This window comes from Lethenteron reissneri, chromosome 66 (genome assembly GCF_015708825.2).
Source record: "Lethenteron reissneri isolate LAM-NWPU_2019-01 chromosome 66, ASM1570882v1, whole genome shotgun sequence".
NCBI lineage: Eukaryota > Metazoa > Chordata > Hyperoartia > Petromyzontiformes > Petromyzontidae > Lethenteron > Lethenteron reissneri.
In genome coordinates this window covers 2,433,000-2,453,649 of record NC_083844.1, presented here as the reverse complement: position 1 = coordinate 2,453,649, position 20,650 = coordinate 2,433,000, and the positions used below count along the sequence as shown (strand labels likewise).

General features: G+C 47.0%; 1 protein-coding gene across 5 annotated transcripts in view; it reads left to right on the top strand.

Annotated features, from left to right (window-relative positions):
• LOC133359879 (deleted in malignant brain tumors 1 protein-like) overlaps nucleotides 1–20,650 on the top strand; it is a 144,005-nt gene that overhangs the window by 16,941 nt on the left and 106,414 nt on the right. For 3 of the 5 annotated variants that reach the window (XM_061578440.1, XM_061578438.1, XM_061578436.1), the window contains exon 3: nucleotides 17,192–17,224. The exons of the other annotated variants lie outside the window; for them this stretch is intronic. In XM_061578440.1, coding sequence (XP_061434424.1) covers nucleotides 17,192–17,224 — 33 coding nt within the window. The remainder of the gene's footprint in view (nucleotides 1–17,191; nucleotides 17,225–20,650) is intronic. 5 annotated transcript variants of the gene reach the window in all.

The following is a 20,650-nucleotide window of genomic DNA, read 5'->3' as shown; positions in this document are numbered from 1 at the left end:
GTTATATAGCCTAAAAAATAGTGTAAATCCAAATAGATTTTACAACAAAAAGTGATTTATATTTACTAAATATCTGAGCAATGGTAATATAGATTTACTAAATATCTGGTGGAATCTGATTATTATTTATTAATGATCTGGGTGAAATTGATTTACATTTACTAATTGTCTGGGTAAATTGATATACGCTTACTAAATATCTGGATCAAAATGATTTGTATTTACTAAATAAAATACTTATATTGAATGTCTGTTGCCATAACTTTTCCATTTTTAATCCACCCAATATCGTGCCTTCATGGTGCCACAAATCACTTACGTTAAGTCAACCGATCACCATGAAAAAGATAAGAACCATGAAAAGGAACAGCAGGTTAACATTTATTCGTGAAATTTTGTCTCAACATGTTTATCCAACATATTACAAGTACAAAATACAGAGGGGCTATAAGAAAAGAAAGACAGAAACCATGTATGTGTACAATAGGGATACAATACTGGAAGTCTATTTATAATTTGTGGGCAGTACAGGCACAGATTACTTAAAAAAAAGAAAAATCTGTAAAAATACTTTTAAATTATTATTTTTTATATGCGCAAATTGAAATCCTAAGGGCGAATATGTTTTTCAAACAGCTAAACAAGACTAAAACATCACGTGAATTAACGTACATTCCCTGTACTTATACTAGTAGCCATAATCCACAATCCGGGTGAACCTATCTTTTTTAACATGCACAATTACAATCATGGCTTCCTAACAAGTAAACTAGCACAGCCTACAGATGTTACATGCATCTTACATCTATTCCTTTAGAACAAACACTTGCAATGGCCTAGGTCAGCGTCACATCAGAAGAAAGCACAATGTTAGAACACCCAAGAAACATAGCCAAAAAAATAAAGCAAACATTTAACAAAAATAAAGATAGCTTTCAATGACAAATGAGTGCACTCTCTGATAGCCTATCAGATGTATAGGCCTATAACGCAGAACTTTGACAGTCAGACTCAGTTATTGGACCCTATAAGCTACTGCTGCATGACAAGCTTTGCTGTCTACCACTGCACTGACCTCTCGCTCCTTTGGTTGAATAGGCCCATAAAAAAGGGACCTGAACAGTTAGAACAGTGACTTAACAATTCCCTTTCTTTTCGCAAGGGTCTCTTTTCTTAAGCTAGAAGCTTATTCTTGAGACTGTTCACTTTTGGGGACAGCTTTGAACAATCCAGCTCGAGGAGTTTATGGAAGACTACCAATGTGTACCTGATCTCCTTGGGATAGGCAAGATTCAATTCATAAGCCAACCCAACGAGCATGAAGCAAGCCCTTGGAAAGTTACCCAGAGCAGTCAGAACTTTCATGCCCTCTACCATGATACCGATGTCGTCGGGACCTTCTGAAGTATTAGTCTTGATGTTGTAGATGTTCATCCTTTGTACAGCAAGGTCCTGCGACACTGTCTTCATCAGGATCCTGAAATAACAAGAACAATGTTTAGTTCAGACTGTACAGCCAAAGGAGGTCAAAATTTAACATCTCCCAAATGGCTTCCAATCCTTTGGTCAAGAAAACCTGGGGCTCCCATAGCTATTGCACGTATTACACCCCATTCACATCAGTGTTTTTGAAATATCTGAGATAATGTACTTGTAAAATAATATTTTCATGTCATTTTAATTCTGCTAGTTGGTGAATTCAGATTGAGATGGTGAGCATTTAGTAACACATTTTTGCCGTAGTATTAAAATTCCTTAATGGAAAAAAAAACTTCACATATTTACAGAGGACAATGATACTTACATGACTCCACAAAACTATAAAACTCTGTAGCTTGCCAATAATTAAATTTGCTGGGAGAAATAGTTAATGCTGCCTTTTGGGATTTGACCTTCTCAAGACATGGGAGAAAGAAGAGTGGGATATTAACATGCACTTCTACTTACATCATACTCTTTTAAGAGTTGATCTGTAGATTCCCCAAGGTACATCATCAAACACCGAATGACAACATCTCTGGTCATGTTGATGCTAGGATTGCTTGGAGCCTGAAATGACAAAAAGAAACTATGAATATGAAGCTAAAACCAGCAACACAGCTTATAATGAAAACTGGAAACAGGGAAACAATACCTAGTCTGCTCCAAAGGTAAGAGGATTTGATTACCAGCACATCTAAGGCTCACTCATTAACATGTTTTGTCTATTCTAGATTTGAAGCTTTCGTGACTGCAAGGATTCATATTCTTAGGTTTTTTCGGTAAAGTCACGTAGGTAAAAAATTAAAATTAATAAAAGTAAAATAAAAATGAAAATCACGACGTTTCGGAGGCAACACAAGCTTCCGTCTTCAGGTGGAACTGTCACAGCCCGACAGCTGTATCAAGTAAATGAGGGATTACAAGAGATACCACTCCGTATATATAATGGTTGAGGGGGGCAGGGCCAGGAACTGCACACTTTTGATTAATATAGTGAGGTGAGGCTTAAGACTAAGAATAGACTGCATAACAATTGACTGAGCCTTTGTTATGGAGAGGTGCGGTTTGTGACTAACGCAGGTTACTGATAGACAGGTTACTGATAGACAGCCAGTTCTGTTTTACCAGGCTTAGCTTTCTTTTTTCACACTTTTGTTATGTAGGCCAGTCACAAACCGAACCTCTCCATAATAAAGGCTCAGTCTTTTGTTATGTAGCCTATTACCATCTGCATGGCAGAGGCTTGGTCTCATTTGCAGCATTTGTTATGTAGGCTAGGCGTTAGTCACAAACCGCACCTCTCCATAACAAAGGCTCAGTCAATTGTTATGCATTCTATTCTTAGTCTTAAGCCTCACCTTACCATATTAATACAAAGTGTGCCGTTCCTGGCCCAGCCCCCCTCAACCATTATATATACGGAGTGGTATCTCTTGTAATCCCTCATTTATTTGATACAGCTGTTGGGCTGTGACGGTTCCACCTGAAGACGGAAGCTTGTGTTGCCTCCGAAACGTCGTGATTTTTTTAATTATTATTTTTATTTTACTTTTATTAATTTTAATTTTTACCTACGTGACTTTACCGAAAAAACCTAAGAATATGTTTTGTCTATGTTTGTTTAATCCATACAAAAAGCAAGGTGTAAAATGTTGTGGTTTTATGGGAGTTTGTGCTATGCACAGCTGGTTCCCTGGAAAACCTCAGTATTGACAGGAAGTGTTTCATTAGACTGGTCCCTGAGACAGCACAAAAAAGGTATGGAATTATTTTATTCTCTTTTTGTAGAGGTAATCACAGGCTAACATTACCTCCTGTAGATTTATTTAATAAGCTAATGATATTAGAGCAGTTTGATCACAAAATCCCTAAAAATTTAATATTAGCAAACATAATACTCAGTGAAGATACCTTGAGTGGGATAGCCTGCAACTTCAACCCCATGGTTCCGCCCTTGGAGTGGAAGAGGCTCAGAAGCCTGGGTGCGTATTCATACATCTTGGACATGAATTTTTATTCAAGATGTACCGTTGTGATTCTCTGAAACCCCATCCTGGATCTGAAAACAAATAAGGAAATCAGCTATGAAGCCTTAAATAATGACTAGGAATATTTCTAATTAGCATGCACTTGTAACTCACGTGAGATGCTTCAAATAGAGCTGGCCATCTGGCTTTGATGTCATCTATGCTGGGCGTTCGATTGACGATTTTGTTTCTTCTGTGTGCAAATGTTTTGGACATTTTTTCTTTTATCACTTGGTTGTTGTCCCTTTGCTTTACTTCAGTAAGCAACTGAATCCTCTCTTGTTCTTGACTCTCTTCATCCTCTCCTGCCGGGTAAGGGTGGAGGTAGTTTACTTCTGCCTTTCTAGGCTTTTTTACACTCTTTGCAGACTTCTGATCTGCAGGGCTCTTGCGCTTCAGTGAATTGCATATCACCTCAGGAACACCGTAGCTTCGGAGTTTGGTGCGATAATTTGCCATCTTGTACTTGATGCTTTGTTGCCAGCCATAGTAACCTGAGAAAGAGCCGGGTTCCTTGAGAAAAGGATATTTCTCGACAAGTGCTTGAGCAACATCACTTATCTGTGCACTTGATGGATAGGCTGTATATGCATATATGGTTTCAGACAGCTTCTCAAGTATGTCTGCTTTGACCTTTGAGGTAGTCAGAAGTGCTCCATTCTTCTTGTAGTCTTCAGAGGCTCTTTCAAGGTACATCTCAGTTTCGTATGCAAACAGTGGAATGGGGAACTGCTTTGGCCATGGCTGACATCATTCTGTGGTACTTCGCCTGGACAGGATAATGGTGTCATGTGAAGAAGACGTTCTAGCACGTGACACTGCATTTGATTCAGTTGACTCTACATAAGATGCTGACTCACACTCGGTTGACTATTGACCAAAGGAACTGCCAAAACTTTTATTAACCAAGTTAAGAAGAATCGGGGCATCATAAACAACCTTAATGGTGTCTTTGTGTTTAATTTGGTCACTTGTAGTAAGATAAAAGTAATCTTCAAATTCTGAGTCCAAATACTGAAGACTGAACTCATCAGAAACTCCAAAGGTCTCCTTCACAACAGTTTTCAGCTCCTCCACAGTGGGTGGGATTCATGATGGAAGGACCAACTTCTGAATTCGGTCATCAATGATTACTCTGACCTTTGCCTCCATTTCTGCCAGCCTGACAAGAATAAAAATAGACAAAAATAGCATCATAAGCGTATAGATCAAACCAGACATACAGTGAATATGTAATGAAGACCCTGGAGTGTGCCACCAGAACAATTAAGAGTGAAAAAAATCTTAAGAATTAATAAAATCAGAGAATGTTAATGGTAATTTGTCTGATTTTCATATTCAATTTCAGAATACATTTGTTTCCTGTGTAATATCTTCAATAATGGCGGGAGACGAGTTGACGGGGCAGCACTCTTTTATTCACAACGGTTGCACACGTAACAGTCCCAACCGAGATAACACCTATCTTTCACGTGCCTGACTCGGCCACGTACTCCGTCTTCCCCGTGGGGTATGCGTACCTATCTCTGCCTCGACTCAGGATCTCTGGCTACGCTCTCCCCACGGGGAGCTATCAGACTCCTATGCGCACTCGGCTCGGGCCGTACTCAGTCTCCCCCGTAGGGTACGCGTGCCTAGCTCTGCCTTGACTCAGGCTCTCCGGCTACACTCTCCCTACGGGGAGCTATCAGACCCCTCTTGTCAGACTACGGGTCTCGACCACTGGGCTACACAGCCCGAGCCCTTACAAGGGCGTCGGACCGTGAATCCCAAGGCCTTGCCTCTGAGCCTCTCAGAACCCCGGCCCTTACAAGGGCAGCGAGGCTAGGGGTCCCAGGGCCTATCTCTTCCTCCGTCTTCCGTCTTCTCTGGTTACCAACTCCCCGAGTGCCAGCGCGCACCGCCTTACATAGCCCTCCGCTCCCGAGGGGGCGGAGCCTATGCGGACCGCGATGTGAGCACCCACTCGATGTAACCAATCACCACACGCTGCCTCACGATCCCTCCTGCCAGCGCGTATCACCACTACATCACCCCCTCCCACATAGCTCGCAGCCGGCCCGGCTGACAAAAAAAAAAAAACCCCACTCTACACGTGCGCCCCGTAACATGAACTCAACGCAACACAACGTAACACAACACAACACAACAACCCTGAACACCATTTAGTAATAACAAGGAACATATGTACAACCCGACGAGTAACTGAATACAATTTTTTTTTCTTTTCTTTTATAAAACCGACCTGTCCAGAGTCTCTTTGTCCCCCTGGTCCTCCTCCCCCTGCTCGCCCCTAGAACGGAACAATAGAGCGGTAGGACGGATGGGGAACGCTGTGACGGGACGTCCGTCCGATGCGTCCCGCACCCCCACTTATTTATTCAGTCATGAAAAGTGGCCCGACCTAGCGCGAGTCCGCCTGGCCGGTCCGTCATACGGGACGGGACGTTGTCGATCATCCGGTGGCTCCGGCAGCCCCGGAAGGCATGGAGCAGGCCTGGAAGAGCCGCCCGTGACTTGGGGATCCGGCTGCCGCTGGTCGACAGCCGTCAGTCCCGAGACACCTGGGAGGGGATCAGGCGAAGACATGTGAGGATCAGGCGAAGACATTTCCCTCCCCAAGTCGCCGGTCACATCACATGCTCGGTCATCATGACATAAAGGAAGGCCACAAGGTGTCGAGAATGGTTTCAGCCGGGAGGGGTGAACGTACCAACGTCGCTTTCCCCATTTTATCTGTACACACTGGGGTCGTGCAACCCGCACGACCTCCACGGGTCCCCGCCACGGCCTCAGTAATTTAGGAGACGTAGCCAACGGCGCATGAGGGCAGTGCAGCCAGGCCCTATCGCCCGGTTTCCAATCGTGCACGTACACCTTCCGTGCACGCAAGCGCTCGTTAGCGATTTGGCGAGACCTCGAATTCAGCCGTGCAGCCTCCCGTGCCTCGGCCAGTTTCGCAATGTTAAATTTAATATAGTCAGCCAACTTGGACTTAGGCCCTGGCACGGAAAGCCCCAGCTGGGTCTCTATGGGCGGATCGGCCTCCCGACTGTACATCAGATAAAATGGGGAAAATCCCGTAGCAGCATGGGGGGCCATCCTGTACGCGGCGAGGACACCCGAGACCTGCAAGTCCCAGTCAACCTGTGCCTCACACACCTGTTGGCACAACATGGAAGTTATAGTTCTGTGGAGTCACTCAACCATCCCATCAGTCTGTGGGTGGTACGGGGAGGTACGCACCTTCTTAGTACCCAACAGGTCGCACACCTCATGCAGCAATTTGCTCGAAAAATTCTTCCCCTGGTCGGTCAGCAAGCGTTCGGGAGCACCCTTGTCCAAGACGTAGCCCTGGACAAAGGCGTCCGCCACGGCCGCCGCCGACTGGTTGGCAAGTGGCCACGCCATAGGCCATCGAGTGAAGTATTCCACCCCAACCAGCAGGTACTTGTTACCCCTAGGCGTCACCGGAAAAGGCCCCAAAATATCTAGCGCAACGAGCTCGTTCGTGCGCGAGACCTGAATGGACTGTAGCGGCAGATTATGTGCGATGGGCGGTGGTTTCCGTTTAGCGCAGCCCACACACCCCTTCAGTATATTGACTACATCGCTCCCCATCCCCGGCCAATAATAGTCTCGCTGGAGCAGAGCGAGCGTTTTGTTTACCCCCAGATGCAAGAGGCGTTCGTGTGCGGCCAGAACAAGTTTTCCCCGCATAGAGGAGGGCACGACGAGTGCGTGCCGCCGGGACATACTTTCCCACCTCATGAGCAGGCCCTGCACAAGCAACCAGGAGCCGGCTCCCTTCTGACCCTCCTCGGGACCCCCCACCCGACGACGCAACGTTAGTAGGGAGCTGTCGGCCATCTGGAGTCGGCCCCACTCAACGAGAGACAGTGAGAGGAGCGAGTCTCCGCCCGTGAGAGTAGCGGGGACATCGACCAGCAGTGCATTCGCAGCCGCGACCAACTCACCCTCGGGGACAACGACATGTGGTTTACAGCGCGCCGACCCCAGAAAACATGCACATTCGGGACGAGGCGACAATCGCGACAGGGCATCAGCGTTGGTGTGGCGCAACCCCTTACGGTAAGTGGTCGTAAATTGATAGTCCTGGAGGACCTCCAACCACCGCGACAATTGGCCGGAGGGTTGGGCGACCCACAATGCGTACTGAAGTGCTGCATGGTCAGTACGGACCGTAAAATGACGGCCGTAGAGATATGGTCTAAATTGCTGTACAAAAAAAACAATAGCCAGCAACTCGCGACGGGTCACACAGTAACGCTGTTCGGCTGGCGATAAAACCCTGCTACCATAGGCGACCACCCGTTCGACTCCCCCGACCACCTGTGAGAGCACCCCCCCAATGCCTGTGTTACTGGCATCCATATCCAGCAGGAAGGGTCTCGCAAAATCAGGGTAAAACAAGGGCGGGGCACCCACCAAGGCGTCCCGAAGGGAGCAGAACGCGGCCTCCTCCACTGGCCTCCAGCGAAATTTCACCCCTTTGGCCGTCAGAGCATGTAAGGGTTTGGCAATGGTGGTAAAATGCTCAACGAATCGACGGTAGTAGGAAGCAAACCCAATGAAGCTGCGGACCTCGGTAACCGACGTGGGCTTCGGCCATGAACTAACGCAGCTCGTCTTCGCGGGATCGGTAGAGATCCCCGAAGAGTCGACAATGTGGCCTAAGTACCGTACGGACTCCCGCAGCAGGTGGCATTTTGCCGGTTTCAACTTTAACTGAGCCGACCGCATCCTCAGAAACACCCCCCTTAATCGTTGGAGGTGTTCCTCGAAAGTCCTACTAAAAACAATGACGTCGTCAAGGTAAATTAGGCAGGTATCCCATTGCAGGCCTGACAGAACCAATTCCATAAGGCGCTGAAACGTCGCGGGAGCAGAATGGAGTCCCATGGGCAACCGATTAAACTGGAACAGGCCCACAGGAGTCCGGAATGCGGTCTTAGGTTTAGACTCATCATCGAGTGGCAATTGCCAAAATCCCGACAGTAAGTCTAGCGTCTAAAAATACCGCGCCCCAGCTAGCGCATCCAGAGACTCGTCCATTCTGGGGAGCGGATACGCATCAGCCACGAAGATCTTATTAAGGCGACGGAAATCAATGCAAAACCGCAAGGACCCGTCTTGTTTTTTAACCAGAACGATGGGTGCTCCCCACGGACTGGATGAGGGCGAAATGATGTCGGCGGTTAACATGTCATTGACGGCCGATTGAACGTGTTCCTTCTCAGTAGGACTCAACCGGAACGGATTCTGCCGAACCGGTGCCGCGTCACCCGTTTCAATGTGGTGGTGTAACAGGTCCGTGCACCCAATATCATATTTGTGCCTGCTGAACACATCTGAGAATTCGATGAGCAGAGCGCGCAGTGCACCCAACTGCACACTCGACAAATGACTGGAGCCCGCACACAGCGAATCTAACCACTGCAGGTCATCCCCCGATTGAAGTTTTTGCGCTGGGACAGGATCAACGTGCGCAATAAGCCGCTCTTCCGCAGGGAGCGGTGCCGCGTGAGCCAGCACAGTGCCCTGCGGAATAACGGCCGGCCGCGAACCCGCGTTCAAAACCATGACAAACGGGTCCCCGTCACCCCGTACCAACGTCTGAGCCACCGCCAAGTCCAAACCCCCCACAGCTCTGTTCGACGGACCCAAAAGCACGCCCTGCCCCGCAGTCTCCCCACCCAATGGCTTCCGCAACCGGAGGGGCACCAACATCTGTGAACCCGGGGGTACGTGCACCGTATGGGTCGCCAGCGCTTGGACCGTCGCACAAGCTGTCCGCAATTTAGTAGGGTTAGACAAAAATGAAATACGGCGACCCGATGGCAGCTCGATACACCCTTGGTCCACCAGAATTTTAATGGGCATCTTAGCCAAAAAATCTGTACCCAACAGACATGGAACCGCTAGGGAAGAAGAGACCAAAACAGGTCCCGATAATTTAATATCCCCTATGCAAATGCTCGCCCGAATCTGGCCGACAATGCCCAACGAGCCCCCATTCGCAGCGTAACATGGCACGTCCACCGGGAGCAGAGGCCGACATTGGACGGGGAGAATGTTGTAAATAAGGTCAGATATGATAGTTGCTGACGCGCCCGTGTCCACCAGCACCCGGACTTCGATACCGTCAATAAACCCCGTAACCACAGACGCCCCAGCCGACGCGGCCACCATCCTGTGGCCCAACTCGGACCATTCAATTTCTCCCGGCCCCCCTACGAACCCCCCTTTCCGAACCGAACCCCCGGCCCCCATGTGCACCTCCTCAGCCGCGAAACGGCGGCCTACGTGTGACGTTTATGCGGACCGAGCATGTGTAGTGCCGCGACTTGCCGGGGGTAGTTGGGACGACTTGGGGCCTTGGTTGTCGTCCAGTCGAGGTCCCGCAGCACGCTGACGTGGAGCGCGGCACCCGGACGCCACGTGGCCGCGAAGGCCGCAGTTGTAGCACGTGACGAGGGACGTCGCAGGTCTCGGTTGCTCCAGCTTGCGGGCCGATCGCAGAGGCGAACTACCCCCCGACCTCCAATCCCCCGGTCGCGCCGCAGCGAAAGCCTCCTCCCGTGGGTGGCTGACTTGAGGTTCGGTGTCCACCGGGGCAGAAGCCGGGACCGCAGCAGAAGCGCAGACGATCGGCTGTTTTCGTTTTAGGACCTCGTGCGCCTGGATGCTCGTTGCAACTCGCAACGAACAAACGTCCACCTCGTCAGCCGTGTTGATGGGGACCCCCAGGTCCTGAGCCAGCGTCAGCAGCTGTTCCAATACCATGGCATCCTGCCCCTCCTCGTCCATGCGAGGGAAGGCGGCGTCCGCGAGAGCCAGCAGCGCCGTGCGGTATGCGAGCGCTGTCTCCATGTCCCCCTTCCGTCGCCCGTAGAATTGGTGGCGGCAGGCGGAGGGTGGACCGTACACCTTGGCCATGAGGCCCAGCGCGGCTTTGAGCGTGGAGCGGGCCGACCTCGGGGCGGACCCGAAGGCCGCGAGCGCGTTGTCGTCCAGCATTGCAGGCAGTGCCTGTAGGGCCGTAGCGTCGGACCACCCCGACATTTCCTGATGGGCGAGGAATCTCCGCTGGAAGGCGCCCCAGTCACCCCCTTCGGCTTTGAAGGCCGTCAGCGCGGGAAGTCGCTGCTGAAAAAGCATGTCGTCCTCCGACTGAAGATTTTCCCGCTCCACGCCATCGGCATGGGAAATGGCGGCCGCTATCACGGGCGGTTTATGGCCGCCCCCAGTGCCCGCTGATGACGTGAGCAGCAGAGAGTGGAGGTCCCCGGTCACGTGTGGCTCGCGGTTCCCGCCAAAAGACGAGCGCTCCGTAAAAATGGCGCCATTTTCAAAGTCCTTGGCACGAACCACATTTTGGCGGGAATCACCCACGCGACCCCTCTCGACGTCCGTCGACGTCCTCCCTCCTCCTGACGCAGTGATCTCCGCCAGGATGGACGCCGCAGCAAGCAGCAGTTCCGCCAGACGAGAATGTGCGTTGCGGAGTCCAGTGTCGGACCCTAGCGGATCGTCGGGCGCCCATGAAGGGTCCTGCGGCGTCGGCATCTCCTCCTCCTCACCACCCGAAGCTCGCTGTCCCGAATCGTCGTGGTCGTCCTCCCGGTCACGCTCGTGAGTCCGATGAGTCTTCCTTGTATCCATGACTTGAAGACAGGTTCACTTCTGACGCCAGTTGTAATATCTTCAATAATGGCGGGAGACGAGTTGACGGGGCAGCACTCTTTTATTCACAACGGTTGCACACGTAACAGTCCCAACCGAGATAACACCTATCTCTCACGTGCCTGACTCGGCCACGTACTCCGTCTTCCCCGTGGGGTACGCGCACCTAACTCTGCCTCGACTCAGGCTCTCTGGCTACGCTTTCCCCACGGGGAGCTATCAGACTCCTATGCGCAGTCGGCTCGGGCCGTACTCAGTCTCCCCCGTAGGGTACGCGTGCCTAGCTCTGCCCTGACTCAGGCTCTCCGGCTACACTCTCCCTACGGGGAGCTATCAGACCCCTCTTGTCAGACTACGGGTCTCGACCACTGGGCTACACAGCCCGAGCCCTTACAAGGGCGTCGGACCGTGAATCCCAAGGCCTCGCCTCTGAGCCTCTCAGAACCCCGGCCCTTACAAGGGCAGCGGGGCTAGGGGTCCCAGGGCCTATCTCTTCCTCCGTCTTCCGTCTTCTCTGGTTACCAACTCCCCGAGTGCCAGCACGCACCGCCTTACATAACCCTCCGCTCCCGAGGGGGCGGAGCCTATGCGGACCGCGATGTGAGCACCCACTTGATGTAACCAATCACCACACGCTGCCTCACGATCCCTCTTGGCAGCGCGTATCACCACTACATGAGCACCCACTCGATGTAACCAATCACCCCGCGCTGCCTCACGATCCCTTCTGCCAGCGCGTATCACCACTAGACCTGCAATACATCGGTTTTCCATTGAAATAGCTAGTCATGAAAAAAGGACACCACTGTTATATTTCCAGATAAACGGCAACAATACAGACATTGTAAGATGTAAAGGTTAACAAAATTCATTTAAATTACCTAAAATTAACAACAGATGTGACGTTTGAGTGTAACCAAGCGTTTTCCTCCCAAATTGTACGCAGCCAAGGGGTACACATCACCAAGTGTCTGCTGCTCCAAAAGAGCAATGTTCCTCCAGTTGAAAAGATCTTAAATGCTCTTCATATCAGGCAGCAAGTAACTTTACAATGAAATGTACGCAGTTATGCAAAATAGCCATCTGAATAATCTCAGCAAAGTCGGGTAGTCCACCAGTAGAGCCATAGGACAAGATCATTCCCACAGTGTATCTTGTTCCATAATAGGTGACAGTGTTAGCTAACTGCACAGTAGACAGAAGCAGTGATGTTTCTCTTAAAGCTTCCTGGATGTCTGAATGCAGCACATCTAAAGGCACTACAGAGATTGTTGTGACACACAATGCCTGTTTTCCAACATCTGTATGCAAGTGGTATGCCATCCACATCTGATGTCTTGTAGAAAGGGTCAACAACACATTTCTGAAATTGTTAGTGTGCCTCACAATTTGATTAAATAAACTGTATTTAGCTTCAAACCGCATTGTCCATACACAAACCAGAGGCCCATTATATTCAATCAATGCAGGGTAGTGTTCCAAAAAATGGTGTTTGGGTGTCAGTCTCTCTTCAGGAACAACTTATAAGAATCTATCACGATGTTCAGATATGTTCAAGTCAAGGAATGCAATATTTCAACTGTGTGAACAGGGGCAGCCACCAATTCAATTATGTCTTTAAAGTCAGAAGAACCTGCCAGGTAGAATCACCCTCAGGTACCCGTGAACCAACAATGAGTGGCAACACCCGTATTAGAGCCCTATTTTCATGGGCATTTCCACCTATAGTTCGGCGATGAATGTAGTTTTGAGGGATTGCTTGAGGGCTGTTGGCTTTTTCGAGCCGTTATATGGTAAACGTGTGATTAACTCGTTAAGCACAGTCAAACTGAAGTACTTTTTCTTGGTGAAAATCTGAAAACACAATGCTAGTTCCCTTGGGACTATGCCTTCCAAAAGGTCATGTAGTACATCTGGTGGGTACCCAGACTCAAAATGAAAGTTATTTAATTGATCAGTCAATGGACACGATCGCCTTATGCCAAAGCAATGCGTAACATTTGGATTTTCTCTCACAGTTTGCACATGCAAACTATGTCCCTTCTTTGTCCGAGGTGGAAACACTCCGGTCCGCACTTCGTGTGTCTGGTACTCTGAAGAATGTCCAAGTCAAAATCTACAGATGTACAGCCCCGTGAAACTTTCAACTAGTCCACTGATCGAATGTGCACCGAGATTGTCAGCTACAACACGATATACAGTCCCTTTAATGTTTTTTTCAACACTGGAAATTAAAATCCCTTCCTGTTCTAGAATGACAAGATCCTTCAAGAGTGGTTCCAAAACTGCTTTGTATTCAAACTGTTTGACATCAACAACTTTGCAAAGTAAAGCTAGGTGTATTGACGTTAATGCAGATTGAAACTCGGTTGGCAAATTTGCCAAAACCCAATAAACAGCTGTTATTTTGTGTTTTTTTCTCGAAGTTCCTAGTGGGTTACACACCTGAAAGTCGTCAACGTAAAGGATTATAGACAGTCTTGTTTCTTCCCCAGCATAAAAGTAATTTTGTTTGAAGGATTTTCCATCAAAAATTTACTTAATATATCCAGTACTATTTGATTTTCTGGATAACATTATTTTTGCAATGTCTTTATTCTTCAAGACTTCCTGCAAAGTCTGGAGAATAGGCACATATTGAAAGGTATTGTTCTTTTCAGTATCAATAATATATTCAACGCTATCAACACACTGGAAATGCACCTTAAAATACTTTCTTCTCTTAAAAGCCGAACCAAGTGGACCACATGCTCTGACAACTCAGTTTGGATGGCCTGGTCAACAATGCATTTATTCACCTTCAATGTTGAATCTAGTATGTTTTTAACAACTGCAACTGATGCTGAAGATGAAATTAACTGAAGGTCTTCAACCAAGGCATCAATGCACTTCACTGAGGCATTATAGATGGTTTCTAGCTTCAGCAGAAGTAAGCCAATTCTTTGAAGAACCAAGTATGATGCACTTTCCTGATCACAATCTAAACTAGTGCCCTCACCATCACTGGCCTCTGGTAAATCAGAATGGTCAACAGTCTAATTATGGCGACTCTGTTACACGTCTTTCTTAAAATCACTCAAAGAATATGATTTGTGTCTTCTGCTTTTGTGTTTTAGAAATGTATTTTTATATTTGTCTGAAAGTTGCATCCTTCAAATACACAAAATACAGTTTCGTGGCTCTTCAGATGATTTCTAATATGCTGAAAGTAGTCCTTCTCTATAGATCAACAAGCATTGCAAACTAAACACTTAAAAGCAGAAATGTTTCCTCACCGTATAATTTCTTCAGCTGAATGGTATCTGGACAAATGTGTGCAAGGGCAACTGTCATAGGCATGGCTGGGATTGCCCACGACCAAATGTTTCGTGTTGTAGTCTGTAATGCTTTAGTAGATTTCCCTTTGTGGCAGACAAAGATTTGCAGATCTTACACTTCCATTCCATAAGCAAAAACCTGAGGCAGAAAAAGGTCCATGTATCAGATGCAAGGCCACCAGGTCTCTAATCACATGAGGACAATAGGAGCACATTTACAAGATAATTCCTTATTATTATTAATATTCAAATTATAATGCTCAAATTTTGCACATCAACTTCTTGTCACTCACATCAGCTAGCTAGCTAGCAACTACACAACAAGCTAGCCACAACGTAAAGGTGACGTTAACTAACTGGTGGCAAGCTAGCTAACGTTAGCATACTGTACTTACATCAACACATAGATATAATATACTAGAGGTGTAACGGCAGGTACAGGACTTTCGGTTCGGTATGCGCTGTGATCAGAATGAATATAGTCTAGTTTTAATCACGCACGTTACTTTTTTGTGTGCAGAACAAAAATTATAGTGTCATGCTTTTAGTCGAATCAGACTGACTTCGAAAGGCCTAACGTTGTGCTAGTTAATTCTGATATACGCTACAGCCAGTTAAATTGGCATGCTGGTAACTTGCAGTAACGTATAACAATGTTCAACTGCTACCAGAACTTTTGTAAAAAAATTGTTCGCTAAAATAATGAAACATGTCTTACCTTTGGGAGAATGGCAGTCCCTGAAACGTGTCTGTGGAAGATGATTGATATCCACGTGGTGCGAAAAAATGCCTTGAGTTGGGGCGGAAGTGTAATGTAATTAAATTAAAAAACCTCCCGATTAGTAAAATGTTTGACTTTCCTGATAAAATACAAATAAATTCTACTCAGTTATTGATGGTTGATTTTATTCGAACAAAACTGAGTAAAATACAATAAATAAATAATAGAAATGTGTTGAATTCAGCTCAATGTGATTCCAAACTCCACATAGTCTGTTTTATGTACAGTATAGGCTACTCTTATATATTTATTATTATTTTACCTCTTATAGCTTGGTACCGTACCACTTTCCGCAGTTTTGACTCTGAAAGTGACTCAAAGTACGTTTTGAGTAGTGTTTTGAGCAATGTTTACAGCGTGGTATTTTATATATTAAAGGGGAGGCGCCCCCCTGCATCACGATTTACTGCTGGAAGACAAAGGTGGTTGGTGAGGCTCTGATCCTATAGAATACATATCATCTTGGTCGTGTGTGATTGACCTGTTTCGCATTCTATGTCTTCTGAATGACCCTCGGTCTAAAACTTCATGATTGTTATTTATTTTATTGAATATCTTTCTACGTGTCTTTGCCAAAAGAACCAAAGAGAATTATTATTTGGCTCATGCCTCACCAAGATTTGTGTTATACCATAGTTACCACAGGTATTCCGAGGTTTTTATTAACCTTTGATCCCCGTCTGTATTACCAGGGATCCGTGCTTCTTATTCAAGTAATATTTTGATACCCTGATGTAATGTGAGGATATATCCGGCTCACTGACGTATCACAACTCGTCACGATGATTGGCTCTGCCGGTCCTGGTCCATAGCCAATGGGGGGAAGCCTAGGGGCGTGGTCCTGATGTAATGAAAGGTGACAGCTGTAAGTAGAAGATTGGTTCTGCTGGCTTTGGCCACAGCCAATGGGGAGATGAGTCAGGGGCGTGGTCCCGGGAGCCTATGATGGAGTCTCGAAGATTCCATAGAGGCTAACCAGGATTGGTAGAAACGTACCACGTGAAGGAGAGCTGTAATGAAAAGTGAATAAAAGACCGGATTCCAGAAGTCGCCACAACGACCTTAATTACACTGAGTTTGACGAAATAGCTAAGCATCGACTTTTTACTGTTGAAAAAATAAATATCACCAGTTGCAATGTTTCCCGCCCCTGTTGCTCTCGCCGTCCGTCCGAGGTGATCCGTGGCCCCTAATGTTTGTCCGTGTTTTATGGCGGCCGTTGAAGCCCGGTAGAAATTTCCCCTGAATCACATTATCCCCCCGCTCCTTGCACTGGGTTTAAAAAAAATACATTTTATGGCTACTTCCTTTCCCCAGCTCTACATCTAGATCAAACTTATAAAAACAGTAGGCAGAATCATTCTTAATATACATTTTTGGAAAAAGGCATATATATACAACACACTTCACGTGGCCTCAAAGGGCACTTGGCCTGACACAGGTGCGTGGTGACATCACCGTCACTTAGCGAATAGCGGGAATTGGTGTGTGCATGTGCATAATTGAGGCAACTCGATGCCCCCCCCCTTCCGACTACCAGCTAGCATCAGGAACTGAGATAAAATATTTTTTTCAATTAATGTTTATTTTAAATTGCATTTACTATAAAACATTTTTTACAGTGTTACATGCAAATGTTCAAGTATGAGTTTAATGATGCTTTCCTTTTTGTTGAACTGGAACACATTTCATAAACACCACCATATGGGAATTTAAATACAATGTATTATTGTGATCCGATTTACGAACCGTTCTACTTACGAACAGGTCTCAGAAACGAATTATGTTCATAACCAGACCATTTAAACCTGCTGCTCAAGAAACCAGACTTTACTAATCCCAATGACCCAATTATTGTTTATTTGATTCTCTTTCAGCCTTGACAACTTCAACTACATCTGAATCAATGAGTAAGTACAATTTCACTCGTCATTTTACATTGAGGTTGGTTTATCAACGCACATTCAAACTCTAGAAAATAATACTTTAAAATGTTTAAGTAAAACAATAATTATCATACCTCATACGGGCGGAGGTAGCACGTGGCAAACAAGATCCTATTCTTGAACTAATATTATTTCTATGGATAGGGGTTGGGGTAGTGATAGAGGCAGTGGGAGGAGGAGTGATAGGGGTAGATGTAGTGGTGTAGGTAGCGACCTATATTACATCTAATCTCAAACATTCTAAGAGAACACCGAGTAGCAGCTGTCCCTGTGTAAGCACACAGTGACTCAGCACCAGCGTGCAAGTGGACATTCATTCTATCAGGAGGTCCAATGTTTGCTATGTGTTATCCCAGTCGAGCAATTTGTGGTGTCATTTCTCAAATTTGTCAAATTGACTGACACCAGCACACAAACATGATTTAAATGTTTTATTTACACTGATGATGACTATGATGCAGATTATAACTTTTATGACAACTACAGTGGTGATTTTAATGAATATCGATAAGTTATAATAATTTCAACTTGGACCGTACACAATATTTACCCACTCTCAAAGAGAGAGAGAGAGAGGGAATAACTTGGAAGTGCAAGTCGCCACATGTGAGTGGTATGGTAGCTGCCAGGTGATGAGTGGCACTAAATTCCCCCCCAAGCTCTGTGGTCCTCTATGTATGTAGGTGTTATTGGGCAATGAGTGAGTGTTTACACGTGGGAGAAAAACCAAAAAACACAGAGAAAACTCACGCGTGCAAGGGACAACACTTTATCCCAAACATATTATTCATTAATTACGTTGTTGAGCCAGCCGACCAGGATTGGGAAAAACCACGCCCACTTTTTATCCAGTCTTTATGTATCTCTATGAGTCACTCTGTATTTATATGTATAGTAGATTATCGATTATCCGGCGGACAATTATATACGGCTTACAATATTATCCTGCGGTCCCAGGCCGATCCGGCGAAACCGGCAAAACAGCTCCAAAGGCTGTAACCAGTCCAGCGATCGGCACAGTGTGCCTGACAAAAAAAAGTAGCTATGCCCGATTTCAGTATCAAATATTATATACAGTACATTATAAACTACATACAACAACTTAAACAATCCATAATAGAGGTTTTTTGGGTTTTAATCGCGTAAATATATAAATGTGTACTTAAAACCCGCCACCACCCTTACTAGATGGCTGTCGGGTGGTGGCGCGTTTTAACGATACATTTATATATTTACGCGATCAAACCCAAAAAAAACTCAATTATGGATGATATTGGTCGCGAAAGCCTACGTGTTAACTTAAACAATGACAATACTGAACGCATATAATTTTTTCATGCAATATAACAAATAAAAACTTAAAACATACAGTGCCAACCATCAAAAAGTTATTCGAATTTCACTGGAGCACCAATATAAAGGCTGCATCAGTCTGGCAATTGTCCAAAACAAATAATTGAAACAAGAGCGTGTAGTACGTATATCACTCCATTCAGAATCTTCGAGATTGAGTGGTAATTTTGGTACAGTAAAAAGGTAACTTTTTAGAGTAGGATATTTATTTTTCTCTATTTCTACGTAATAATTAGTGATTATCCAGCATTTTTGGAAATCCAGCATCCATTTTTCCCGCTACGCCACCAGATAATCGATGATCTGTATCTCTATGAGGCGTTATGTATTTGTAGTCAGTCCAACTGAGTCGCAGATGTTATCTTGGGAGCAACACCTTTTATTTACATTAACACCAACACAACATAATGTAACCTACACTCGGGTGTTGAATGCCCATCTAACCACTCTATGGCAGAACTAGACACGGTCCCACTATCCCAGTCCGGACCACAAGCTGGGTCCAGGACCGTGTGGCTAGAGGTTTCTTCAACCCGACGTGGATCTTCTCTCACCAACAGACAAGAACCCCGGGCCCCTCACGGCCCCCGTTATATCGGGCCGGGTTGGGGCTGGCTCCGCCTCTCATCCAGCCCACCTTCTCGGTCTCTCGAGCTTTTTCCCGAAGGCTCCATAGAGCTCTTCTATACCACGTGACTGCCCAGCGGCAGGTCAACCAGCGTATCATGCCCCAACGTAACCCTGCTGGCTGACACTCTCTCTCGCTCCCTCACCGGGAGCCCACACCGCACACTGTACATGGTGTCCCCATGCTAACCAAAGCTCACCCAAGCGCCGCTAGGGCTGGTACTAAGCCTAGTAACCGGGCTAATCATAATGACAACATAACATCTGCTGTGGCCTTGCAGGCCCGGAACCACACAGTGACATTCCCAGTCACTACATATTTATGAGTTTTTGTGTCTCCATGAGTATATCTGTATCTCAATTAGTCTTTATATAGCTTCATCTATCGATATGAGTCTATATGTGAGTTCACTTTGTAATAAAGGCGATGTAGGTCTCCGTTCGTCCTTTATTTGGGTTCTTCTCCGCACCCCGCTGGTCTCCTCCTCAGACCAGCGTCGTCTCTCACGCGCCCCGTGCACTCGCTTCCTCCTCAGCTCCTCCACTCGTCCTTCACCCCGCTGGTCCTGACAAGGGACCAGCGTCTCTTCTCGCGTGCCACGCATGCCCTGCTAGCCACTCCGCTAGCCCCGAGTGCCCCGCACATTCTGCTAGCCACTCCGCTAGCCCCGTGTGCCCCGCACACTCTGCTAGCCTCTTCGCTAGTCCCATGTGCCCCGCACACTCTGCTAGCCACCCCGCTAGCCCTGTGTGCCCCGCACACTCCGCTAGCCACCCCACTAGCCCTGTGTGCCCCGCACACTCTTCTCTCGCTCCACACATCGCTAGCTGACGGTGTGTCAAGCCCCATCAGCCACGTGGCTGATGGCGCAGCGGCCACCCAACGTGGTCCCGCCTCTTCACTCCATCGACTGGCCCTGATCTCTTCTGGGCTCCCATCTATAACCTCTCTCCCATGTGACCCTGACTTCTCCCTTCCGGATCGTCACATCCGGCCTTCCCATTTACGCTCGCATTACATGACCCCCCCCCCCCTGATGAAAAATCCAGCCGTCCCGGCAGCAATAGGATAAAATAATGCGAGCGACAACCAGACCATCAGGATTCACCCCAGACGCAACGGAGATTATAACAACAACACAAGTAACGAAAGAGGAGGGATCAGGATCCGGCACAGAACACCGGCCCGTCCTCCGCGCAACAAGCAACAAGAATTAAGAATGGAAACAATGCACAACAACGGCAACCGACACGCAAGAACGGCCGACTCGCCTAAACCAGGAATACGGTGTTTTAGAGTGTGTCCGTGTTTCTGGTCCTTCCGCCTGGCTCAAGTCCAACTTCAGAGAGCAACTGGTACAGCAGGAGTGATGAACAGGCTCTCCACTCCCCCTTCAAGTCCACATCCGG